Source organism: Chenopodium album, chromosome 22 (genome assembly GCF_948465745.1).
Source record: "Chenopodium album chromosome 22, dcCheAlbu1.1, whole genome shotgun sequence".
In the NCBI taxonomy this organism is placed as follows: Eukaryota; Viridiplantae; Streptophyta; class Magnoliopsida; order Caryophyllales; family Amaranthaceae; genus Chenopodium; species Chenopodium album.
In genome coordinates this window covers 12,777,924-12,805,919 of record NC_137855.1, presented here as the reverse complement: position 1 = coordinate 12,805,919, position 27,996 = coordinate 12,777,924, and the positions used below count along the sequence as shown (strand labels likewise).

Here is a 27,996-nt window from a genome sequence, read left to right as displayed (position 1 = left end):
AGCACATGTAAAAAGTTTTCAATTAGTAAAAGAAATATGAACATGTCACAAACACTGAACATAAATATGTAATTTTTATGTTCATATTTTATAAGGAAATGTTCTTTTTGTATACAGTAAATATTCAGTTTATATTACAAAACTATTGAATTATTACGAGTTAGAAAAACTTCTTTCAAAATTTGTCTGACTCGTAGTTATTCAAAATTTGCGATTGTTCAGATTTTTTTATTAAATGTTCAAAATTTATTATTGTTCATATTTTTTTACTAAATGTTCAAAAGTATAGGCGTGCTGCATTGCGATTGTTCAGTTTTTTTACTAAATGTTTAAATTTTGCGATGTTCAGATATTTTTATTAAATGTTCAAAATTTGCGAATGTTTAGATTTTTTACTAAATGTTTAAAAGTATAGGCATGATGCATTCGATTGTTCGGAATTTTTAGTTAAATGTTCAAAAATTGCGATGTTTAGATGTTTTTACTACATGTTCAAAATTTACAATTGTTCAGATTTTTTTATTAAAGGTTCAAAAGTATAGGCGTGGTGCACCTATTTCTAGGCACACCATGGTGCATCTTAAAAATTGCGGGTAACTAGTCCTTGTGTTTTTAGCATAGTATCACACTATCACATAAACACCAAAAAAACATACGAAGTACTATTTTCGTTAATTATTACGACTATGTTCAATTTGGGGTATTATTTCATTATTTGTGAGATACACATAATAATTAACAGAGGTATTAAGGTTTCCAAAAAAAAAAAATGACGGAGGTATTGAATTGTTGACATTCTCTCGATTTCTATTTTTTAATAATTAACTTAGTCAAAGTTGACACATCTACTAATTAATGCATGAGTTTGATCATCTATATATAAATAAATACTACTCAGTAATAAAACTTAAAAAAGTTTATAATATGTTAATGTTATACTCCCTCCGTCCTCTATTGATGGTCACTTTTGCCATTTTTGGCGACTCAAAATGTTAGTCACATTTGCTTTTTTCAAGTAACATTAATATTATTTTTTTACCAAAATTCTCTAACATTTGCAAAAATATTTGTGCAAATTTATCTTTCCCATGTAAATTTAACTTTCCCATGTACTTTAATTACTTTCTCTCTCTACTTTTTTAAAAATTCTACAATGTCATTCTTTAAAAATGACACCACAATTTGATGATGTGGCAAAATATAATTGGCCTATATTTTGTATTTTTATTTTCATTTTGAATTATTTTTAATGTCCACAATATATTAAAATTGTATTTTTTTGTATTATTTTTAATACATGCATTTTTTTAAAAATACATAATTATAAATTATGAAAATGTATTTTATAATATAATTAATTTTCAATTTTATAATTATAATTAGAAATCATCGTGATAAGAATTGTTCATCATCGTCATCATTGTTCGATTATCATTGTTCATCGTTCATCATTGTTCGATTTTTGTTGGTCTGCGTTCATCATCATGGTTCATCATTGCTCAATCGTCATCGTTCATCATTGTTCGATCATATCGTTCATCATTGTTCATGAATCATGTCATAGATTAGCCCCCCCTATTCCCAAATTCAATGTTAGTTGTATTTGCAAAGGACAAATTTCGGTTTAAATGGTTCAAAAATATGCTTTATGTAGACTCAAATTGTGCAATTTTGTCAAAGAACAAGGAGTATCAAATTTGTAGAAGATGAAGTGGGTCGAATTTTATTACCTACCGTAACTCCTGTTTGATCTTATAAATGTAATTAAGTTTTCTCAAAGTTGTTTGTGGGTTAGGTAATGACTTAAACTATCTTTGGTCATTACATAGGATTTGTGATAAACAACCATATAAAGCTAATAACCAAAAAAAAAAAAAAAAAAAAAAAAAAAGCTAATTTTTAATTTTTTTTGGTAAACTCTTATATGTGAAGGTTTTTTGATATTTTTTTTAAAATAATATTCTCTTAAATGTCATTAACGATTTGAGAGAGAATATTTCTCTATAAATTGCTAAATAAACGGGCAAATCATATAACAAAGCTATATTTGTATAACTTTGTAAACAAAATATAAATATATGATATATATAAAAATGGCAAAAAAAATGTGTTTCTTAACAATGATAAAAAAAAAATGGGTCCTAAAATTATGGATGTAGATGTATATACGGTCATACATGTAATTTAAGAAAGTTATCATTATCTAATATATAGCTAATAACAAAAAAAAAAAAACAAGGTGAATGAAAGCTAATTAGGAATATCTCAATATTATAGCCACTAATTTATATGCCCAAGATTTCAAAAATATTTTTTCCAAAATATAATAAGATAATTATCCCATAAATATATTTTGCTAAAATGATATGATAATAATTCAAAAAAATATTTTTTTCCAAAATATAATAAGATAATGATCACAAAAACATTTTTTGCTAAAATTATATGATAAAAATATTCCATAAATTATTTTTTTGTAATACCATTAGCGTACAAGTAGATTCCAACTACAAAAGTAAAACTTAATTTTTAAGGTAATGAAATAACTAAATATAAGTGATTACCTAACCACAAACAGATTACAAAAATCGAAAAACAAAATTCTAGATCAAACAATGCGAAAAAAAAACTCGAACTCTAATCGAAGAGCAAACCCTCGTTTTCCATTCATTGTTTAAAAAAATGAAAGATATGCAGTTTACATCAACATCATAATAGACATTCCTGATGCTTTTTTCATCGTCAAAACTATCAAACAATGTGATTTTTACATTAATCAAAATTATCAATTGAACCCTAAAACAAAATTTGTAAACGAATTTGGACGGAATTTTGGTCAGAATTTTGATCTTCGTTGTGAATAGATTATACAAGATTATGGGAGTGGTTAATTACTATCATGAATGAAGATTGATGATGAACAATGATGAATTTTTTAATTTCTAGATTTTAATTATAATTTAATTTTGGAAAATGATTTTAATAAGATGAAAAAAATAGATTTTAAAAAGCTATAATTACGTATTCTTTACAAAAAATACATGTATTTACAATAATACATACATGTATAGTATATCTAGGCTTTTAAAAATAAATCAAAAATAGACCAATCATAACATGACGCATCATCATGTTATGGTGTCATTTTTTGAAAAATGACACCGTAGAAACATCCCTACTTTTTTGCATACTCAATGTAAATTTACTTTTTCAATGTACTTTCTTTATTTCTCCTTAATTCTCGTGATTTTTTAGCAAAAGTGACCATCAATAGGGGACGGAGGGAGTACGACACTGTCTTTTGTAGATTATTCAAAATTATACATAAGAGTAGTAGTCAAGGTTTTTTTTTTTTTTTTTTTTTTTTTTTTTTTTTTTTTTTTTTTTTTTAACAATGGTCCAAAAAGGAAACTAATCAAGTTAATACATAACAAATGAGTAGTGAAAAAGATCTTAGGGCATGTTCACATTTACTGAACTGAGCTGAATTGAACTGAAGTAAACTGAATTGATTGGAGCTGTACTGAAATGAGCTAAAATGAATATTTTATGAGTGAGGGAAATTAGGACCTAAATTGAACTGAACTGATTGGAGCTAAACTGAACTAAACTAAATTGATTAGAGCTGAACTGAAATGAACTGAATTGAAATTAAGTAAATGTGAACAGGCGCTTAGTGTGTCAATTATTATGGAACATGATAGAGTATTACCAGTAGATATTAAGATATATATTGAAATGTTGATATCATATATAGAAGTGATAATATCATGCATTGAATTGTTGATATCAACTATCAAAGTGTTGATAAAAGATTTAGGGGGCGTTTGGTTCAAACAATAGTATGGGTTTAGAATGGGGAATGAAATCTGGGTGGTATGGGGTTGGAACTTGATACTTGACTTCATGTGTTTGGTTTTTATCTAGGAATGATAGATTTTTTTTTAATTTTAAACCTAAAGGTATGGGTATGAGCCATACCCACCTCCTCCCTTGGGTTTCAAAAACCCATACCTTGGGGGTTTGAGGTATGGGTTTGAAAAATGAAATTTCAAGAAACAAACATAAAGTATGAGTTTTGGTCATTCCAAACCCATACCTTATACCTAATATGCTTGAACCAAACACCCCCTTAGAAGTGTTGATATTGTATTTGATGTTAACGACTGGACTTCACGGTGAGTCTGGTCTCACATCATACTTTCTCTACTACAGTATTATAATTTGTGTTTAAAAGAAGACATGTGAATAATGAAAATGTCAACATACTGCATCAAACCTAAATTATTAAGAGAATAAATTCTATTTATTATTATTATTATTATTATTTTATTATTATTATAATTATTATAATTTTATTATTTTTATTGTTATTATTATTAGGAAAAATTGCCCGCAATAATCCGACCTTTGGCTCATCCGCCCAAAGTAACCCACCTTTCGATTATTTTTTAATAATCCGACCTTTAATGTCAATCCGCTTAAAATGGTCCCAACCGGTCAATTAACTTGTTATACCAAGTTACATGACACATGTTGACATATGATTGGACTAAAAGATAAATAAATAAATAAAAGAAAAAATAAAAATTATATTAATATTATTATTATCTCAAAAGCAAATAAAGTCATACAACCTACAAAAAATTAGTGGGAAGCCGAGATGCAATATGATCCCCCACTCCTTTAGTCGAGAATAAATTTTATTTATTTATTTATTATTATTATTATTATTATTATTATTATTATTATTATTACTATTATTATTATTATTATTATTATTATTGACATTGAAAATTCACTTGATATGATACCCATGTGATTTATAATGTTTTCATAAATACCGTTGATTAAAAATCCTTTATTGAGTCATTACATTAAATCTAAAGTCTTTAATTGAGTAAGGCCCTGTTCTTTTTAGCTTATGGGCAAAGCAAAGCAGATTTCAGCAGAGCAGAGCAGATTTTATTATTATTATTATTATTGTTAATTTTATTATTATTGTTGTTGTTGTTGTTGTTGTTATTATTATTATTATTATTATCATCATCATCATCATCACTACTACTACTACTACTACTACTACTACTACTACTACTACTACTACTACTTTTAATATTGTCGCATTATTATTATAATCATTGAATTGTATTTAAAAATATTAATAATTATTATTACATTGACTATTATTAATTGTATTAGTATTATTAAATATTATTATCATTGAATTGTATTTAAAAATATTAATTTTTAATAATATTATTATTAAATATTAATTTTTATTAAATATTAATTTTTAATAATAATATTATTATTAAATATTAATTTTTATTAATATTATTATTATTAAATATTAATTTTTATTAATATTATTATTATTAAATATTAATTTTTAATAATAATATTATTATTAAATATTATTTATTTATTATTATTATTAAATATTAATCATTATTATTTATTATTATTATTATTATTAAATATTAATTATTATTATTATTATAATAATTAAATATTAAGTATTATTTTTAAGCAGAGTAGAGGAAGGCGGAGCAGAGCAGAGCAGATTGAAACAGAGCACAGCAGAGCACATCAGATTTCAGCAAAGCAGAGTAGAGCACAACAGCTCTAAAGAACCAAGCCTAACTATATCAAATTCTAAATTATTCAATTGAGTCACTATACCAAATTCTAAATTATTTTATAGTCACTACATTCAAATAGATTTTATTTAAAGTCTTTTATTAAGTAAATACATCAAAATTGATCATAAAATAAATTCTGAAGTTTGTGCAAAAATTAGAGTTTCTCCAATAATATATACTCCCTTCGTCTCTTTGACCTACTCGTATTTATAAAAACAAAGGATACATGAAGAATTTTTGCATAGCTCAGGCACTGCACAATGGTGTATTTTTTTTTTCTAATCAAAAAAATATTTTTCAAATAGTTAGTGTAGATTTTAAATTTTGAGGTTTTAATCTTGAAGAGTTGTTAAATTAACACCAAATTTTTATACAAGATGTCTAAAAATTGTGTTTCGTCAAATAAAAAAGATGTCTAAATTTTGTGATATAGGTTATGCCCTTCATTCATAAAATTCAACTCAATTTTCATTCTTGTAGTTTTTTATTTCTTTTGAAAAAAAAATTTAATTATCAATTATAATTACAGAAAATATATTCAAAATGGTCTCTTTTTTTTTTTTTTTTTTTTTTTTTTTTTTTTTTTTTTTTTTTTTTTTTTTTTTTTTTGAAACAACAAAATGGTCATAAATATTCCACCTAATGCAATTTCATCACCTTTTTTTTACTATACTCTTTACAGTCCAGCCAAATCTTGAGTGAAAAATGTCCAAATGGTCATGTTGAAGTGATACCTACACTAGTTACTACTCCTCTCACAATCTTACTATGATTACAATAATATAATACTCATATAATAGAAAATTAGTGGTGTAATTATTCGTTTTTTTTAATCATTAAGGTTCCACAACTTCCACTAAAATTATACAAGCAATATCCAATTGTAAATTTGGCTTCCATAGCTGATAGTTCTATTACATCCATATGATTCTTGTTCATAAAATTATTAAAATAAATCATCTTTAAACTCTTTCCACCGGCTTTTGAATTGTTGTTGACTAATATGACACTTTTATAAAGGGGATACAGTTATTAGTTGATGAGTATACTAATTAGTGATTAGGCAAAGGATCATTTAATATTGTATTGGACATGAGAGCCTACTCTATATAGACCAACGGTGAGCTTAATTAGTTTTTATTATAATTTTATTTTATTTGAATTATTGAAAGCGAGCAATTTTTATTTTCTTTTTGGCCATAAAGACACAAAGACAACTAATATAAATGAAATTTGATCCCACATTTAAAGTATTCTTCTAAAGACTCCAACTAATCTAGTTGATTATATTAACAAGTTTTATTTATTTATTTATTTTTATTTATTTTTTTTTTGTGGAGAAACAAGATTAATTAGTTTGCTTTTGAATTTAACATTATGGGGGTTTTTCTCACATGGCAAACGGTGTTGTGTTACAAGTTACAACAGACGGTGTTGTAGGCAGCTGTGTGACAACACTAAAGAGAAAATGACGCTTTCGTTTAACATACTCTTATCAAAATTATTTTAAATTTAGGTCAATTCAGAACGAGTAATCAATGTTAACTATAGATCCTTATACTCAATTCGGTTCAAAGCTAGATCATTTTAGGGTCAAATCATATGAATCCAATAATATTAAATTAATATATATTTGACCTTGCTAAATCGGTATTAGCTTTCTTAATTAAAAACAAAATCCAACCAAAAAGTCGGCATAAAGATAAACCGGAAGGTATAAATAAAAGTGATATTAAAAATAAAAATAAAAATAAAAACATACCAAAAATAATTTATAAAAGTACTAAAACTAAATGGCATATTCTTGATTGGAAGATCTAGTGATGGTACAAAAACACGAGATAGTTGGGTAACAAATACGTGGAATCCAAATCAATAGCTTATTGAGTGACACGTGGAAAGATAATCCAATCAAGACAAGATAACGTTATCATCATCAAAATTAATTAACTAACATTTGAAAATTGAAAATTGGTTGGGTGAGAAAGTACATGGATGACTAGAATATTGGAGAAGATGTTCAAATAAATCACATTGTGCACGTGACGTGGCAAGGAATGAATGAAGGAGAAATAGAATGTAGGAGAAAAAGTGGTGATTGCCCCCCATCTACTCCCTATGGCTTTGGTGGTGGGTTTGGGGCCATACAATCACAATAACAACAATAGAATGGGAAGAAAAAGAGGAAAAAAGGTGACCAATATATGGGACCCCTTTAGTGATGAGGTGCAAAGTGCATTATGAAACCATGAAATTTCTCTAATTATGCACTTATAGAAATATGTCCACATACGTGTATTGGTTTATGCCTAGTCTTGCCCCCCTTCCCTCATGTTATTTGTTGTTTTTCGAGTCGAGTATCAAGTTTTGATTATGACTATTGTTTCGGTTAAAAAAATGTTGTCAAGATATTGACCTTTTGCTTATAGGCTAAAGTCGAGTTTGGTTAAATTGAGAATTGAGATGAGGATACATAAAAAGCCAAATATGCTCTAACCACTTGAGCTATCCTTCACTCTAAAAAAACAGGACCTTAGTGCTTGAGGCTATTTGTGAATACTTAGTTAAGGTGTACATTTCGCTATTTATATTTATATGGGGTAGTAAATAGTGTAGACCCAAAGGCAAGTGGGCTGACATTAGCCATATGGACTAAGGTTGTTAATGGACTTGAGCATGAAAAGGCTTGATGGACTAATTGTGGCCCATTTAAGTAGCAAGCCAAAGTTTGATTGCTAGTCGTCCTTTTACTATATTCTTGGATGTTCTTGACTTCAACATATACTAAATCTTATCTTTTTTATTTATTTATTTTTTTTATTTTTAAAGAACATTAACATACTAAATCTTATCTAGTTTCGAATATGATTGGTGTTTGCCCATCATACTCAAATTATTCTAAGCAAACTTTGGCTTGCTACTTATTGAATTTTACGTTCGTTAAGTGTTGAAGGGTGTGGAGTCTATATGCATGAGAGTTATGCCAACATGCCATGTAATATGGTTAGAACTTAGAAAACCTCTATAAGAATCTATCATGCTAAACTTAGAAAGTACATTGACTTAGTTCAACTCAGTACATTGACTTAGCTCAATCATTTTCCTATATCTATCATTTACATTATTATACCCATTGTATATCTAACCTTGCTTATATTAGGCCATTAATGAATTTCAAATCTAAGTTCATCTATTAGAAACACCGTTTAACCTTAAGAGAGTTATGTATCATACATATATAAGGCCAATATATAGAATGACTTTGCTCCCAGTACACCTCTACATTTAAGAAAAATTTAAACCATATCTTTATTTTACATTGAAACAAATGTCCCAATAATTTGAGTGTTATTACTTATTGTTGTAAAATAAGTGTTTTAAAGGCTACACATAATAAAATAAATAGTGTACTTCGTATTTCATCAAAGGAAGATGGTGTGGCGTGATATTTCGTCACTAATTTTGAAAACGAATTCTAGCGCAGTCGTTTGTTCAATTGTATCGCTGATACGTTCCCTAGAGTTACACATCATTCTCTCATAAATGCACTTTTAGGTGAGAGATGGAGCCATAAAAACTTATAATTATGTCCAAGGAAGAAGAAATATGTTTGACTATTTTTAACATGTATAATGTGTATATTAATAGTATATGTTCCGAAAAAGATTAATAGCTATATATAGACAATGTAAGGAGTATGAACAGTCAAATGTAACCATCAAATGAGTGATTAAATCAAAATAATGAAGATGATTTAATCACATTTGACGACCACTTGAATGAGGGGGTTACATAAAAAAGTCTACTCCACAATTCAACTGTGGACAAACATGGTAGGCCACAACCTACTTGTGGAGTAAAGTAATCAAACTCTAAAAAGACCATAAATCAACCAAGAAACATGACTTTTATTCTCTTTACTTCAACACATATCAAATATCTTTGTAACACATAGATTCATTGCTTTCTAAAATCAATAATATATACAAGTATTTTTTTTTTTTTTTTTGAAAGTTCTTGTTAGTGAAAACACAAAGAAAAGAGAGAATGAAAAGGAAGGAAAAATCTTAAGACTCATGGTTGACAAAAGAATTTATTTCCTTTAGGCATTTATATTTCATGGGAATTAAAACCCCACATCAAATTTCCTAGGAATTTACGAAACTTGTTTGGTTGTTAAACTTGTTATATGGGTATTTACAAATCATGGGACTTTTAAATAACCAAGGGGACCTTGGTAATTAAATTCCTGAGAATTAGAAATTCCCATGATTTTACACTTCCCACATTCTCACTTTTTAGAGCATCTCCAATGGTATACAAAAAGAACATGCTTACAAATAAATTAAATTAAATTGTAAGCACGTAGCTTATCATTGGAGTGACAATCTTGATGTAGCTACGTTGCTCAAACAAGCTACGTTGCTTGATTTTCTATAGAATACTTCATCCTCTTATATTATGACATGTGTATGATAGAAACTAATAATTTATTTATTTATTTTTCCAAGCTACAATATTCTATTGCTCACTATTGGAGCACTTTGTAGCTTAAAAAAAAATTAGCTTGAAATTTTTTGAGAGATTAAATTGTAATATTTTTTTTGGGTGTTCCATTCGCTTCACCTTTTGGGCTAATCCATTTAGGGATCACTTCTGGATGGTTATGTTTCACTCCCCTTACAAATTTTGATGTATCAAGGCAAGCTACAAGCCATTGGAAATGCTGTATATGGTCTACCAAACAAGGCTCTTATTTCTAAATTCATGGGAATTTTCAATTATTTCATTTTTTATGTGCAACCCAAACCACCTCAAATTGAAAAAGTACCAAACACTTCTCTTGTTTATAGGATTGGTTTACCACTATCCGTTTGAGAGAGTGGTAGGAGGACTACATGATGTTTATTACACCGAGGTAGCGTATTTGTTATTCAAAATCCAAACTTAAAAAATACAAAAATTGACATTCGAATCGATATTCGATATCCGATGTTTACGAATCTCAACTGCTATTTGTCGCTCCCATTTTACCAGGTAACGCTCCCTTTTTTTCTTGAAATTACCACTATGCCCTTTATGCAATATGGGTTATAAAAATGAACTTGTTCCCCATTTGGACACCATACATGAAACGGTACCCTTACTTCACGACATTGTTGTCCCGAGGTTCCCAAAATCGGTCCCCACGACCTTGCAACCAAATCGGTCCCCACGACCACCTAAAATTTCTATTTTCAAAAATCGTTAAATTTTCCGACGGGTCTTGGGTCATGGACGGCGAGTGGAACATACGTACGCCGGAGAATGCGTCGGATCATTCTGTAAGTATTTTTTTTTTTTTATTTTCGGTAAGTAGGACATCCGCCTAAAATTTCCGGATGTACCATGGAACATCCGGAAATTTCAAGCGGAAGTTGGGATCCGCCTAAAAAATCCGGATGTTCCATGGTACATCCGGAAATTTCAGGCGGATGTACCTAGGCACATCCGGAAATTTTAGGCGGATGTACCTAGGGACATCCGGAAATTTTAGGCGGATGTCCCAATTTTTTTTTTTTTTTTTTTTTTTTTTTTTTTTTTTTAAATTGTTAAGTACGTTTATCAACATATGTCTTGTGATTATTGTTGTGATTTAGTATTTGATAATTAATGTAATTTTGTTGTATTAATATGATTATTAGTAATATGTTTAATTATTAATATTATTAATATTATTATTAATATGTTGATATTATTGTTGTGAGAAATGTTGGTTGGGAAGGAAAAACCGTATTTATATATTAGGGGTAAAATTGGAATTTCAAGAAAAAAGGGGAGCGTTACCCGGTAAAATGGGAGCGACAAATAACAACCCCCTTACGAATTAAGTCCCATTCTTTTAGATTGAAATTTATTAAATTGAACTAAAACGACCATGCCGTCGCCTTCTCCACCGAATCACCGCACCACTGCGAGCAAATAGACCAACACAGCACCATGGAAGAACAACATCAATCAAATTTGACAAGCTTTCTAAAATGGGCAGCACAACTTGGTATTTCAGACACACCCCATCATTCAATTTCTTCTTCTTCGTGTTTGGGTCATTCTCTCACCATTGCTGATTTCCCTCAAGCTGGAGGGTACTTCTTCTTCTTCTTCTTCATACCCTTGTTTTTTCCACAATTTTGGAGATGGGTGTTTGAGTTTTTTGTTTAATTGTTTGAATTTTGAATTGCAGGAGAGGTTTGGCGGCTGTTCGAAATCTTAAGAAAGGGGAATTGATTTTTAGAGCACCTAAATCAGCATTGATGACAAGTGAGAGTGTACTTGAGAAAGATCATGGACTTGCTCATGCTATCAAATGCTATCCGTCTCTTTCCTCTACTCAGGTTTGCTTTTCCGCTTCTTTGTTTGGTTAGTGTGTGTTCTCTCGACGTTATTGGACCTGAACTTATCTGAACTAAAACTTATTTCTATAACGTAAAGAGAACAAACCCTTAATCTACTACCTCCGTTAATTATTATGTCCAACAAGGGGTATTATTTGTGAGACATAAAATATTCCTTTGTTGCACATAATAATTAGCACATAATAATTAACGCAAGTAGTATATACATATGGAGGGGGTGGGATTTTGTAGGAACTAGTGTTACAAAAAATTGGGAAATTAAAATGTAGAAAGTAAAGGAAGGAAATAAAGATGCAGTGAGATTTTTGCGTGGAAACTTCTTGTGCCTAATAAGAAGAAAATCCATGACCACTTGGGATTTTATGACTCGACTTCACTACCATAGGGCAACTACTTCGTTACAGAGGATCACTCAACCCTTCACCTGAATTACAATTTAGAAATCAAAGAGGAAGTTTGGAATACACCTCCTTAGGCTAGGAGTGTAAAGGGGTTGAACATATATGCAAACTAGAGTGTTTTTATCCAATTCTTAATAGTAAATTCTTAAAGTAAATAACAATGTACAATTCCAATTCATCAACTCTATTTGATACATTCTACAAATGTATAATTGGTTATGGAACCATGTTAACAAACTTGTTTAAAAGTTTTAATGTTGATTTGAGTGCGTTTGATTCTCTTGGCATGAAAGCCAAGCACATCTTGCAAACAATAACCATGTCCAATCTTTGTCTTATGGTGAATGATGGGAAGACTAGCTTTATCTTGAATGAAGTTGGAAAATTTGTTGAAGAGAAAGAGAATTCTGAAGTAGAGAGTGAAGAGGACAAGAGTGAGAACAAGAAAATCAATGAAAAACAGGGTGTTAGAGAAGAACAGACGAAGAGAGTGGTTGGGAAACCCAAAGTGGTTAAGCCTGAGGAGGAGCATGAGGGTGGCTGTGCTCACTCCCAAAGTAATTAAGCCTCCTTTGTTTGTTGATGTCAGTGAGGACGAGGGAGAGTTGTCACTTCATGAAACTAAGATGGAAGAAACTGAGAAGGAAGAACATAAGAGTGTATGACAAAATGTAGTATCTCAAGCTCTTCTTGGGAACACACTGACATTTGGTTCTCTTGGCAGTGGCACTCCTTTTGGGGCTCCATCTTCTATTGGAAGGGTTTGGTTCTTTTGGAAGAGCGGCCACTCATGGTTTTAAAACGAAGATGCTGTCTTTGGTTAACATGATGCATACTGTGAAGGGTAAAACCTGATCATATGAACACTAAACATGTGTAGGCTCTGTTACCTGGGTTCAAATGGATGGTGACTGAAGCCCATAGGCAGAAAGTTACCCAGACATTGTTCTACTATGCCTTGAAGAAGTTTTTGAGATTGATGCTTAGTCTGTTTGCTTCCTAAACCTTTATTAATTTAAGTTTGGTTGTCATCACCAAAACTAATCGAGGTCAACAAGTTTAGTTGATGTGAGTGTTAAATTTCATGGAAATTTGAAGGACCTAGCTCATTAAGTATTTGTTTGCACTTTCAGATTTTTTTTGATAAATAGAATGTATCAAATAGAGTTGATATATTAGATTAGTACATGCTTATTTCATTGAGCATGTACTATTAATAATTGGGTGAAAAGACCTTTAGTTTGCATATATGTTCAAACCCTTTGCACTCCTAGGGAGGTGTATTTTGATTAAAGGTAAAGAGAATAATATGCCAAACTTTGTGCATGCATTGTGGTTAAGTGGATCTTCCGGCTAGGTTAGAGAGTATGTGTTGCATTTCAAGTTGACTTCATCATAAGTTGAGCGACATGGATACCCTTGATATACGTGAGCTGAGAAGGATTATTAATTTATTATTATTATTGCAATTTGGTTGTGTGGAGAAGGTATGAGTACAAACTTGCCAAAATAAGATTTGAGAGTCACCTATGCGAGTTATTTTTTAGTTGATTACTTGTCTATGACTCTATGCTTGATTGCTGGTTATTAGTGGTTAGAAGGAGTTGATGGGTCAATATTGTTATGTATTTGTTTGGATTTGATCTTGACTTCTTGAGTTAAACTTCCAAACTGATTTTTGACTTGAGTGAATTAGAGTCCTTATCACTGATTTTTTTTAGGGACAAGCAAAAATTTGGCTAGGGGGAGTTAGATGTTCATTTGCAGTTTCTGGATTTATTAAAACTCTTCAGAGCCATTTACACTAACAATTCTTTTCTGGACATGGTTTGTGTTTTCTTGTGTTGAAGGTTATTATACTTTCACCGTCTGACCACAACATATTCTGTTGTTTTGGCATGCTAGTGCTATTATTGGCAATTTCTTGTAAGGCGTTGAAGAGAGTATGTGTTCTTCTGTGATCCATCATGCTTTCTCTCCACTTGGTCATAATAAATTTATATCCTGGCATTCCTATTTCTATGATCCATGATGAGATTTCTCAATATTCTATATTTCTGTGTATGTTGATTGCTAATGTGAACTTCTCTAGCTGCTGACAGTTGTGTAAGAACCATGGTAGTTTTTTTTTTTTTAAGGAAAGTTAGCTTTTTAGTTTTTACTACCTAAAAAACCCGATATTCAGGACCGTTCCTGACATTTTATGGGCCCTAGGCAAAATCATAATCAAGGGCCCTTAGAAAAAAAAAATCATTCTAAAATAATATAACATATACTTTGTATCTAGTACGGAGTACAAAATATACAATATACTGCATACTCCATGTACGTGTACTATAGAGTAAATAAGAACAATGTTTCATTGTAACTTTATAGTATGATCTACTGCTATACTACGTAGTATATTTTAAGAGTATCAACCACCCAAATATTCTTCAATTACAAAGATTTAAAATAAAGTTGAATACTTGATCATAAAGTTTGTTAATTTAAAAGTTAAAACTAGAGCATGTAAATTAAACAGTAATCCCAATATTTATCCATGGATAAAAACAAAGAAAGGAGAGAGAAACTTTACCTGAATGTGAAAGAGAATAAACACAATTAGTGGACACAAATACACGCAAAAAAACTCGATGAGATGATTAAATCAATGATTTTGTTATTTTCATTCATAGTAGGATAATTAAAATGTACTCCGTACTGTACTACATACGAGACTTACGAATATAATTGAAACTAATGAGTAATAGTTTTAAGGATACTTTACGTGCTTATAACATTTTCATAATTTCATTTACAACATCAAAATATTTGGGGAATTGATAAGAGTGAAAGGCAAGAACCCATTAATTTACTTGGTGGGAAATGAAGTTTTTTACTTGTATTTAATGCTCAAGGAATTGGAAAACGGGAATTGCAACAATTTTATAGTGAAGCGAAGCGTATAAAGAATTAATGGCAAAGAATTAAAGAGTGTTGTCATGCATTAGAGTTTTCCTCTTTTTTTTTTTATTTATTTATTATTTTTTTTATAATTTTAAGAAAACTGGAGTAATATATTTTTTTGGGCCCCCCACTGGCCATGGGCCCTAGGCCACGGCACTCCCCGCCTACCCTCAGGGCCGGGGCTGCCGATATTGGCTTTTACCACCTACTCTTTTATTTATTTATTTATTTTTATTTTTTTTATTTTACCACCACAAAAAACAAAAAATTGTTTTTCACCACCTGCTGTCAAAGTGTTTGTTTTTCACCACCTGCTGTCAAAGTGTCAAGAACCTTCTGCTAAATTTTAGGTGCATATAAGACATGAAAACACTCTTTTCCCTCTCTATCTCCGGTTTGTTTCACCTTTTTTTTTACTGTATAAAATAATGAATACAAACTGTAGGCTCTAATCCTCACTCTGCAATTTTACAAATAAATGATAGGCTCAAATCCTAATTTCCCAATGAGAATCGTAAGTTGTGGAGTGGTAATAACTTAGTGAAGAATTATTTAGTGTTAGAGAAACTGAAAATTGGCCACCCAAACCCCTCTAATATGATAATATTTATCAAATATAAGATGTTTTTATCTTGCATAACCTAAGTTTTGGTTCGTTGTCTCAAATTGTGTAACGAATACACTGATCCATAAGGACCGTGGCTGGGTGACTTATGTGCGAAGGAGAAGGAGAGGTCAGCCAATGAATGAGGGTCTGCCAGAGAATGTGACAGCAGGGCAGTCACCACCAAATCAGTGAGGGAGCCCTTAGCTCTTGACAGCTGGAGCAACAACTTTTGTTTATTCCTTCTTTTGGCAGATTATGTATATATAAGAAAGGGAGGGTAGGATTTGCTAGTTAAGCAAGAACATTGTAATCCCTAGAGCTAGAGAGTGGTGCCCTAAAGGTGCTAAATCAGAGAGTAGTGGCCTAAAGCCACCCTTGTGTAAACTCACTCAATTTTCCAGTAATCAAAAGCTGCCTATTCTCCTCAAAAATTGAATCTTTATTGCTTGAATTAACTTTAGTACAAGTTTTAACTCATCAGAGTGTTACAAATTGTCATAGGATTCTATGTGGTTTATTGTTTATAGAGAATCTCAGTTTCTGGCTAGAACTCTATGTGCATAGACAGATATCTAATACCTGCAAAAAGTGCTGGTATGAGCCCCAATCTTTAAACAGTGTTCCCCAGAACTGAGTCTTTGTTTAGGTAGGGTTATAAAGCAGAATATGTATGCAGATAATCAGTATCAAAAATGTGATCTGAACCAGACAGAAAGATTCATAAAATTACTAAGTTTTTTGCTTGTGTGTTCCTTTCATTTATCATCATTAAAGTATTTAGTCTTGATGTTTGTAGGTTCTTACCGTGTGTCTATTAGCCGAAGTTAACAAAGGAAGGAGGTCTGCTTGGTATCCTTATGTAATGCTGCTTCCCAGAAGCTATGACATTCTAGCAAGTTTTGGTCCGTTCGAGACAAAAGCATTGCAAGTTGGTTCTGACATTAGTAATTTACACTATTCATTTTATTTCTGTTTTGTATAATCACCATTTCTAGTTTGCTTTATGCGTTTACTTTTTTGTCAGAAACTACCTATTACATGTTTACAACCACTTTTGGAGTAACTACTCTTAAAACCTTTTTTTTTAAAAACCATAAAACTACTTAAAAAAACCCAATAAGTTTGAGTATCCATCTAAAAATTCCGTCTGTAGGCCTCACATATCTTATTTTGTCTAACTTATTTTTTTTTTTGTTTCATTCTCGTTTTTACAACTGTTAGTTCTTGTTCTTGGTAATTCAAAGAAAAATTTAACTAAGGCTATAAATATTACTTTAGGGAATTTGGGATTTTATAATTGGGGATTTTGAGTTGATTAGGGCCTTTGGGGAATTAGGATTTTTAATTTTTGGGCTTTAGGATTCTTGAATCAAATCAGACTTAAATCAATTTAGGGGCTTAGGTTGCAAATTACAATGTAGTTTGGTGAATTCTAATTTATAATTTAAGGGAATTAGGTTTTATCAATTAGTGGAATTTGAGTTTATCAATTTTGAGAATTAGGCTTTATAAACTTGATAATTAGGGGATTGATTTACGGTTTGTTAATTTGGGGATTAGGGGATCGAATTATAGTTTATTAATTTAGGATAAAATCAGGGTTTATAAATTTTGGGTGATTTGAGTATGTTAAATTGAGGATAACGATTTATAAAATAGGGCTTAACTTTTCGAATAAAGGTATTGTACGAATAATTGTCTTTTTGAATATTAAAATTATAGGAAAAAAGAGTCCAACAAATGGAATCTTTTGACATAAACCACTTGTGGGTAGTGTTACCTAACATTTTGGGTTTTTAGGTAAATTTGTTGTAACAAAAAAAGGTTTCAAAAGGTAGTTATTTCTAAAATTGGCATTTAATATGTACTTTCTAACAAAAATCCATATATATTTTCAATGTCGTGCCTTATCTTGATGTAATAATTTGTCAAATGTTTGAAAATTTTATTCTCTGTAAGTTATATTCATTATCTTCTTGAGCGTTTTTCTTAAGATTATTTGCTGAATGGAAAAATCACATTGGCAGGTAGATGATGCTATTTGGTTAGCAAAGAAGGTTATTTCAAAGGCTGAGTCAGATTGGAGTGAAGCTGTTGCATTGCTAGAACAACTAAAGTTGAAGCCTCAGCTTGTGAGCTTGAAGGCTTGGCTCTGGGCTTTTGCAACAGTAAGATAACCAAGCATGGAATTTGTAATGTTTCCTTCCAAGTGCAGGTGTAAAATCATCTGTATATATTTTTGATATGCTAATGGCCTTGTGCTTATTAAGCTTATGAGCCATACTATGAAGTTGTGGGAAAGGGTGATTGAACAAAGGTTGAGGGCATGCACAAGCATTTCAGATAACCAATTTGGTTTTATGCCTGGGAGATCTACTATGGAGGCAATCCATTTGATAAGACAAATGATGGAGTTTTATAGGGTAAAGAAGAAAGATCTTCATATGGTCTTTATTGATTTAGAGAAGGCATATGACAAGGTGCCAAGAGAGATACTTTGGTGGGCAATGTTGAAGAAAGGTATCCCACGAAGGTATGTAGACCTAGTTAAGGATATGTATCGGGATGTGTCAACAAATGTGAGGACATGCGGAGGGTTGACAAAAGATTTCCCTATTACAATCGGATTGCATCAAGGGTCTGCATTAAGCCCTTTTCTTTTTGCAACGGTTCTAGACGAATTAACTAGACCAATTCAAGATGAGGTTCCATGGTGTATGCTGTTCGCAGATGATATCGTTTTGGTGGATGAGACTAAGGATGGGGTTAATGTCAAGTTGGAGCAATGGAGGCAAAGGTTGGAATCTAGAGGGTTTAAGCTAAGTCGGAGTAAGACTGAATATTTGGTATGTCGTTTTGGCACTCAGAGGGGGACAAGCAATGAAGTGGTGAGTTTGGATGGAAAGGATTTGACCATGAGTGAATGTTTTAAGTACCTAGGGTCGATCATCCAGAAGAATGGTGACATTGATCAAGACGTGACCCACAGGATTAAGTCAGGGTGGCTTAAATGGAGAGCGGCCACGGGAGTGCTATGCGACCGCAGCATTCCCTTAAAGTTGAAGGGAAAATTCTACAGGACTGCCATAAGACCAGTGTTGCTCTATGGTACAGAATGTTGGGCTTCTAAGAAAGAGCATATTAAAAAGATGGAGGTTACGGAAATGCGCATGTTAAGGTGGATGTGTGGAAACACTTTAAGAGATAGAATCAGAAATGAGGTTATTCGCAAGAAAGTAGGTGTGGCGGGCATTGTAGATAAATTAAGGGAAAATCGTCTGCGTTGGTTTGGACATGTAAGACGGAGACCCGAGGGTGCACCGGTGCGAAGAGTGGAAGAGTGGGACCATGGAGGGATTAAACGAGGAAGAGGGAGACCAAAGATGACTTGGTTGGAAGGAGTGAGGAAGGATATGAAGTGCATGGATTTACGTGAGGATGAAGTTTTGGATCGTAAGGGATGGAGGAGAAAGATTTATGTTGATGACTACACGGAATAATCAAATTTGGTTCATGTTAGCCGACCCCACTTTTGGGATTAAGGCTTTGATTGATTGATTGATTGATTGATTAATGGCCTTGTGCTGCTTATTGACTTTGCTTAGCCTGTTGTGATGAGTCTTTGATCATTTAACTGGATATGTCTGTTCTGAAGGCTGGCTAATTCAGAAGTAAGAAGTCAACTGTTGTTCTTGGAGTCCAATCTGTAAAGAAAATTATGGCTTAATTAAATAAGAATACTCTGGTTAAAGGTTTATTCATTTCAGTAGTGTCGGCTTTCTGTTTTAACTAGGTTGATACGGAAAAACGACGTAGCTTTGGAGTGGGGTTTTGGGTATATTTGTCTTGCATCTCTTTCTCAGTTAATCTTTTAGCTTTGGTCATATGATTAATTGATGTTTGCTCTCAGTGATTTATCCTCTTGGGAGCCAATGAGGCAATGACTGTATCTTTGATGCACTGAAAGCGCAGCCATAAATTCTTAATTGTTCTGTATTCAGGTTATCAATTTCACAGTTATCCATCTTCTACTTTTGCTTGGCTTTCATAATAGCCTTTCCACTAGCCCGAGTCTCAGTAGACATTAATACTAGTTAAATTTTGGTCTTCCTAGGTCTTCCAATTGCAGATTCTTACTCCCTCCGTCCCTTATTGATGGTCCCTTTTGTCCAAATTTTAGTCCCAAAATGTTCACCCCATTTGCTTTTTCCAACAACCATTAATATTCATTTTTTTTAACCAAAATTCTCTCCAATTTGCTACAATATTTGTGCAAATTTAACTTTCCCATGTAAATTTTGCTTTTCCATATACTTTTATTACTTTCTCCCTCTACTTTTTTGCATACCCAATGTAAATTTACCTCTCCAATGTACTTTTACTACTTATTTATGTTTATTAATTCCCGTGAAAATTGCCCATAAGGGACTATCATTAAGGACGGAGGGAGTATTAGTTAGTGATTTAATTACTTTGTTTCAATTGTTTGGGTCTTGCTGAAAACCGAATGATAGAACTAGCTTTATAAACTCTCATGACACAGTGTGTTGCATAGTATTTTAACTGCATATTACCTTCTTTTCTTGGGTAGATATCATCACGCACATTGCACGTTCCATGGGATAGTGCTGGGTGCTTGTGTCCTGTGGGCGACCTTTTCAATTATGCTGCACCTGGAGAGGAGTTGGTTTCAACCGAAGTTTCTGAGAGCTGGCTCGATGATTCTTTGTTACAAGTGAGAACTCCGCAGGATGTAGATGACACAGAGGACCCACTGTTAGAGACTGAAAATATAGATGCCTGCTCTGGCAGGTTAATTGATGGTGGCTATGAGGAAGATATAGCTTCATACTGTTTATATGCCAAGAAAAACTACAAGATTGGTGAGCAGGTAAATAATTTTTGTCAGTCTTGATCCTTTCGGAATAGATCACCTTTTGGTACAAATTATACATTGAAGTTCATGTTTCTGTATGTTTTTTATTAACTATGTTGGCTTATGTAACAATGAAGAAAAGACGTTTTGTTTAGTTTAGTAATAAATAATAAAATTATTATTGGAGGTATTCAAGTGCTTGGAAGTGAAAATGAAGTTTGTATATTTTGAGGAGCTCATTGCTTATATTCAGCTTGATTATAAGATGATGAAATTGGGTACCATGGATTACATACTTGCATCTACGATTGCTTCTGCTCAGATATTTGTCATGAAGTTAAGATTACACTTTTGTTGTGATTTTACCAATCTTTGTCTCGTATATCCAGGTTTTATTAAGCTATGGGACGTACACAAACTTGGAACTTCTTGAACATTATGGATTTATTCTGAATGGAAATCCTAATGACAAGGTTTTCATCCCTTTGGAACATGATATGTTTGCCTGCCATTCATGGCCTGCAGATTCTCTGTACATTCAACACGATGGGAAGCCTTCATTTGCCCTGTTATCTGCATTGAGATTGTGGGCAACTTCTCCAAACAAGCGGAAATCTATTGGTTACCTTGCACTTTCTGGGTCACAGCTCTCTCCAGAAAATGACATTGCCGTGATGAAATGGCTGATATCAAAGTGCCGTGCGATCCTGGGAAGTCTCCCCTCAACAGTAGAAGATGACCTATCATTACTTGGTGCAATCGATAAAGCTCAACAGCTTCAGTGTTTTGAGAAGCCAGATGATTTGTCTTCCGCAGCTTCCATGGAATTCTGCAGTTTTTCTGAGTCAATGGACTTGTACTGTGGAACTGAAGTTGTGTCTGGTATGTCCTCAAGCGTCAAAAAGTCTATGGATAGATGGGCACTGGCAGTTCAATGGAGGCTTAGATACAAGAAAACACTTGATTCTTGCATCTCCTTTTGCTCTCGAACTATTGAGATCCTCAACCCTGAACATGCAACAATGAAGTAAAGAAAATTGAACATGTAACACAGAAGTAAAGCGATCCAAGTAATGAATGAGCCTGTTTCATGCATGATGTATCATGCCATAGCAGATAGGACTACTGAAGAGTAAAAGATGCCAGTACCATGCAGCTACTGATCAGACACTGAACTGCAGCTGAAGTCGAGCTTGTTTGAGCATGTCTTCGCGGCTTCTGGGAAAGACTCATTGCCAGCGTAATACAAATAGCTGACACTCTTGGAAAGACAGGCAGGACTTGGAGCAGAGTTTCAATATAGACTAGGCCGCAATGCTCTTATTGACTTCAGCTTTGAGGTGTGGCCTCTGCCTTAGCTTATATTGGCTATTTGTTTTCTGATGATCGCTACTACTTAAGTTAGCGGACATATGCCCAACTTAATTACTTTTAAATTTTATTAAATCACACAATATTAATTGTAACACTGATTTTTCACACTTGCAAGCACACAACTTTGATCAGTTAATACGAGTATTTTTTTTTAAGATATAATTCTTAGTTATTAGAACTTTAAAACGATTTATAGTTAGCATCTAACAATTAGAAGTTGATTATCGCTCACAAAATAGCTAACCTAGTAACAACTACTAATTTTGCTGATTTAATTCACACCATTGACAATTGATATGTTGGCGTTTTGCTATCACTATGAAAACCCATGCATAGTTTATAGTTTATAAGTTGTATCCACTTGTATGGTGTGTAAAATTGTTAAATACATTGCATAGAACATTCAAGTCAAGATATTAACTGAAATTATGGGTGCACTTTATCTAACTTATTAAGTCTAAATTTTGACTAACTTAGAGTGAGGCCAATGGATGACCAGGTCATTGGTCATAAGGAGAGAAAGAAAAGTTTTAATATTAAAAAAATGAAATAAAGAAAAAATTGGATGAAAGAGAGTCATGACCTGGTCTTGAAGATGACCAAGCTCAAAATTTGGTCATGAAAATGTTAATGACAAGTGGCAGTGTATTATTGGTTGAAGAAAAAGCAAACTTGCATGTGGGGTATGGAAAAAGTAGGAGAGAGAAAATCATGACCAAAATTATTTTGGGCAACCATTGGGAGTCTTTGGTCATGGTTGGTCATGTGACTTGGTCATGAATGAGTGGAAAGAGAAAGAAATTATATAATAATCGATGACCAAATATTTTAGGTCATCCAATGGGTATGCTCTTAGGTCGACGTATCAATGCAGCAATGGAAGGACCCATGTCTCCAATACAATCAAGCATTTCTGGTCAATTAAATAAAAACATTAGGTCATCTTTTACATTCATTACTCTCTCCATTTATATGGGTTTTCACACTTATGATTTATTAAGAATTGTACAGTGTAGTTGTTTTTTCTTTAGCCTTTTAAGTCATAATACACCCTATTGAGATATAATTTATGTATGTTTTTTGTAAAAAAATCACACTAGATTGGTAGGCTAGGACCTTTTATGTGCAAGCAACTGTCGTATATCCTCACCCTAAAATTTAGTTTTTCTTTATGAGGATTCACAAGCTCTAATACCTTGGAGTCTATTATGACTTTAAGTTTTATTGGGTATCAATAGAAATCTTAAGATGATACTCCCTCCGTCCCTAAATTACATTTCTTCTTTCTATTTTTGGTATTCTAAAATTATATTTTTTCTTTCTATTTTTGGTAAGTTTTTTTAGTAAATCAACTATCTTTTTCTGTTTCATATCTAATGTTTTTTCATTTATCATTACCTAATCTCACTCATAATCCTTGTGCCAAATTACAATGAATATGATTGGTTAAAAAATTTCAATTAGGAGCATCTGATTGGTCCTTTTTTTTTTCAAAGGATTGATGACATGTCATGAATAATAACTAACTATCTTTATCCTTCCCATTGCATTATTTAATTATTGTTATTTGTCTTATTCTTTCCTCCTTAATTCCCGTGTAAATTTCCAAACAGGAATGTAATTTAGAAACGGAGGGAGTACCATTTAAATTCAATTTTATACAGTACTATTAGATTCATTGATTCAAGTTATTAGAGACTGATAATTTCTTTTATACGAAGTATTATAATAGGAGGTTTGTCTCATTCTCTGATAATTTCCCGACGACTAATATACAAAAGCCTTGTAAAAGGGGCCTAGGACTGAAGGCTAATAATATTTTCTTCGGTTTGGGTTAAAAAAAAAAATATACAAAAGCCTTGTAAAAGGGGCCTAGGACTGAAGGGATGAGAGAAATTTCACCACCTTACATTATTATTTGAGGTTGCTCACACTTCCACAGCTTTACAACAATATAAATACAGGTTCATATTTGGAAAAAATACCTCCAATATTAGAAGCTTAACTCTTTAACATGTTTAGCCAAGTGTTTCATAACTAGCAACAAAAGATCATAGATACTATACCAGTCTACATAGTAGTGGCATTACTAGTATAAATTACAAAATTAACATGATTATAGTGTAATTAGAACATTAATCATTCACCACTCGAAACCTAGCCTCATGATAAAATTTTGGCAGGTTTTCCAGATAAAAATTGATGAATTTTTTTAGCTATATACAGCTTATAACATTAAAATAAATCAGATTTAATCAACAATAGTGGAACCAAGTGCTTAGTCCATGGTAAAGGGCACCGTGGGGGTGAAGATCCATTACCTTTTTTCCTAGAGCCTAATCCATCAATTCGGGCCGAGTTAGGCTGTGTGAAGTTTTAGATTGATATCAAACCTTCTTCATACCTTAAAGATAAATCTTTCTTAACAAAAGTAAAGGTACAAATGAAAGTAATTACTAAGAACTAAACTTATGTATTGCATCTTTCAAATGGTCTTCCGTACAAATTAAAAAATTTGTACCCCTTCATACTTTGATTAATTTTCAAAGGAATACCTATTATTGCAGCAAGTGAGTTCCAAATTTGCTAGGAGTAGAGCGTGCTAACATTCTAACTTAGTCAAGATTGGAAAAGAGATTGTTAAAAATTGTGCTAATGTCCCTCTTGCTATAACGAGTTATAGTAAGAGGGACATTAGTAGATATTTCTAACAATCTCTCACCAATCTTAACCGAGTTAGGATTTTTTTTCTTCTTTCTTTCGTATAAACTTGTAACTATGTACAAATTTAACGTAGTACTCTACTAGACTACTAGTGTTTTGAATAGAGCAATGTTGTTTGAGAGTTGAGATAGAGTTTCATTTTGTGGGTTTTATATAGAGGGATGATTAGGTTAAGCTTCAAAGAAAGTAATGTAGAAGTCACGAGGAAATTTCGATAGATTACAAATTCCAATTGACCATTGACCAAGAAAGCTAGTATGTGCAATTATATGGCTTATGGAACCTTACTTTTGAGAAACCGCGTGGAAATTACATAAAGCAAGCAAATCAGCAAATCTGTGATATTGATTCCTTGTCCAATATAAACGACATATCTTGAACCTAGATTTGGATGAATTATATATATTTTTTTCTTAATAAAGATTGATTCATAAATAAAAAGTCATAAGTAAATAGATTTATACTTCCTCCGTTTCTATTTAGTTGACGCGTTTGATTTAGGCACATATATTAAGGAGAGTCGAGAGAGTGATAGAGAATGAAAAAGCAAGTGGGGTAACTTGTAAATGCAAGGTAAAAAATTTACCCAAAAAGGAAACGTGTCAACTAAAAAGAAACTTCCTAAAAAGGAATACGTGTCAACTAAAAGAAACGGAGGTAGTATCTAACAACACAAACTATTAAATAGTTCGTGCGGCGGAGGAGATGACGATGACGATAAAGACAACGATAACGATGATGACAACAATGGTGGATCTCCTTCTCCCCCTGTAGGTGACGATGATGATGACGACATCAATGGCGAAGGAGAGAAGTGGGGTCATTCATGGTGGAAGAGAGAGAAAGTTTTATTCTCAGATTTTTCGAAAAATACCCAAAAAATCGAATTAGGGCTTTCTTATATGATGTATAATTGTTGAAATTGATTGTCCCATATGATTGTATGTTGAATTGTGAGCATTTTGATAACATATGCATGTATTTTGGTTCATAAATGAGCAAGTTATGCTATATCCATGACCTTAGTACGAGATCTTCAATGGAAATTCCACCATGCATTATTATACATATTATCAAACAAAGTATACATATCCTCAAACAAGTTATACATATCCTTTACTGGATGAAAACATCCTCTATTGGGTATATGATATTATAATTAGATGATATCCTCTATTTGCTATATGATATCATTTATGTTTGTGTATATGATATCTTTTATTGGCTGGATGATATCCTCTATTAGTTATATGATATTATGGCCGATATCCTCTATTAGCTATATGATATCATCCAGCCAATAGAGGATATCATCTAGCTAGTAGAAAATCATTCAGCCAATAAATGATATCATATAGTCAACAGAAGATATCATCAAGCTAATAGAGGATATCATCAGCTAATAAAGGATATCATCCAATTATTAGAGGATATCATCCAATCAATAGAGGATATCATCCAGCTAGTCTAAATATCATCCAGCCAATAAAGAACATCATATAGCCAATTAAGGACATCATCCAGTTAGTATAGGATATCATCTAACCAATAAAGGATATCATCCAGCCAATAGAGGATATCATCCCGCCAATTCAGGATGTCAAAAATCCGCATTTTGTCCGCCCGGTTTCGTCAGTATGGACTAACACAATACCTTCTCATCTAACAAATACATGATAATTTCAACAAAACTACGATTGTTGTTGTAAATTGTGCATTTATTGTGATTTACATCATTTTTCGATGAGGTGGTCTACTTATTGTTATAGTCGTGAAGAAAATTTTCCTTTGATTCGTCTGATAGTAATCGAAATATGAACATCTATTTCGATTTCACACATATTTTTACCCATGAAAAGCTCTACAACAATCCATCAAATAAATAGCAAATCATCCTCTAAAGAGATAAGAAAAACCTTGCTTTATTTTGAAGGAGAAAAATCATCCTAAAAAGAAGAATTGTCCTTTATAGGGAGAAACATTCCTTCTAAAAAGAGAAAGAGTTATTATAAACATAACACAAGCAAAATAAAGTGAATTACTAAAACAAAGATTGTGCTTTCCACGGTACGAATCAATGAAAAGCACCTTCAAAATTCAACAATTGTGGTTAGGATTTTAGAGAGAGGAGAAGGGAAAGGGAGAGAGGAGAGAGACCTTTTTATGGATGAATTATTATTATTATTTTTTAGTTTTCACGATTTGTTAGTTACTCATTCCGTCGCGTAAAATACTAATAATAACAATAACACTTTTTTGTTTATCCATTTCATATTAATTGCAACGCTTTTTTATAGGACCCACTATTACTTTATTATTTCTCTATTCTACTAACCCTAATTACACTTTTTTTTAATTATTATTTTTATATCACTTTGCTACTAACGATAAAATATATCCCCTATACTCCTATAATTGGGAAATACAAGTTACTCATCATGAGTAACAACAAATGGAACTCAAGGGACACAATCGTATATCCCCATTGAAAAGTTGGGAATACTATTGTCCATATTGTATTTTCTAAGGGACGGCAGAGTTAGCTAGAGAACAACCTGTTAACGATTCATTTTCGAGCAACTATTAGGGTTTTGTCTATCAAAATCGAAATAGAATTCGATTTAGAAATCGCCTAAAAACCTCGAGTATACGGGAGGTTTCGCTGGGAAAGAGTTTGGGGGATTCATGAAAACGTCAAATCAAATGGTTCGCTGAATTTGTTAATAGGATGGGAGTATTTGAAGTCGAATTAAAGAGTGGATTCGCCGCGGACCTTGCTGCTGGTAATGCGTTCTTGGAAGTGGAGTGGGAGGTGGTTTGCGTTGCAGCAGCTAGTTGTGTTTATCCAGATAGTGATTTTCGTTTCTGTATACACCTGATTGTGTTTCCCCAAAAACCAAACCCAGTGATGAATATCTTTCACATCATTGATTATCAAACGAGTTGAAATGTGAAAGAGTCTCGTGATGCACTGTTTTTAATAAACATACTTCTTTCTATTTTCCAAAATAATTCTTTTCGCACC

General features: G+C 32.1%; 1 protein-coding gene across 1 annotated transcript; it reads left to right on the top strand.

The window, feature by feature from the left end:
* The first annotated feature begins 11,510 nt into the window (after positions 1 to 11,510).
* Positions 11,511 to 22,380, top strand: LOC145605397 (protein SET DOMAIN GROUP 40-like). The gene is made up of 6 exons (XM_081661437.1): positions 11,511 to 11,770; positions 11,869 to 12,019; positions 16,794 to 16,925; positions 18,025 to 18,165; positions 20,589 to 20,888; positions 21,263 to 22,380. The coding sequence occupies exons 1-6, from the start codon at positions 11,625 to 11,627 to the stop codon at positions 21,902 to 21,904; spliced, it is 1,512 nt and encodes a 503-aa protein (XP_081517563.1). The 5' UTR covers positions 11,511 to 11,624; the 3' UTR covers positions 21,905 to 22,380.
* Positions 22,381 to 27,996: the final 5,616 nt, after the last annotated feature.

Bases quoted from the DNA above. Each gene is read 5' to 3' on its own strand.
- LOC145605397 (XM_081661437.1), top strand. From the start codon at position 11,625: ATGGAAGAACAACATCAATCAAATTTGACAAGCTTTCTAAAATGGGCA. The intron at 11,771-11,868 runs GTACTTCTTCTT...TTTGAATTGCAG, and splicing joins GATTTCCCTCAAGCTGGAGG to GAGAGGTTTGGCGGCTGTTC. The intron at 12,020-16,793 runs GTTTGCTTTTCC...TGATGTTTGTAG, and splicing joins CGTCTCTTTCCTCTACTCAG to GTTCTTACCGTGTGTCTATT.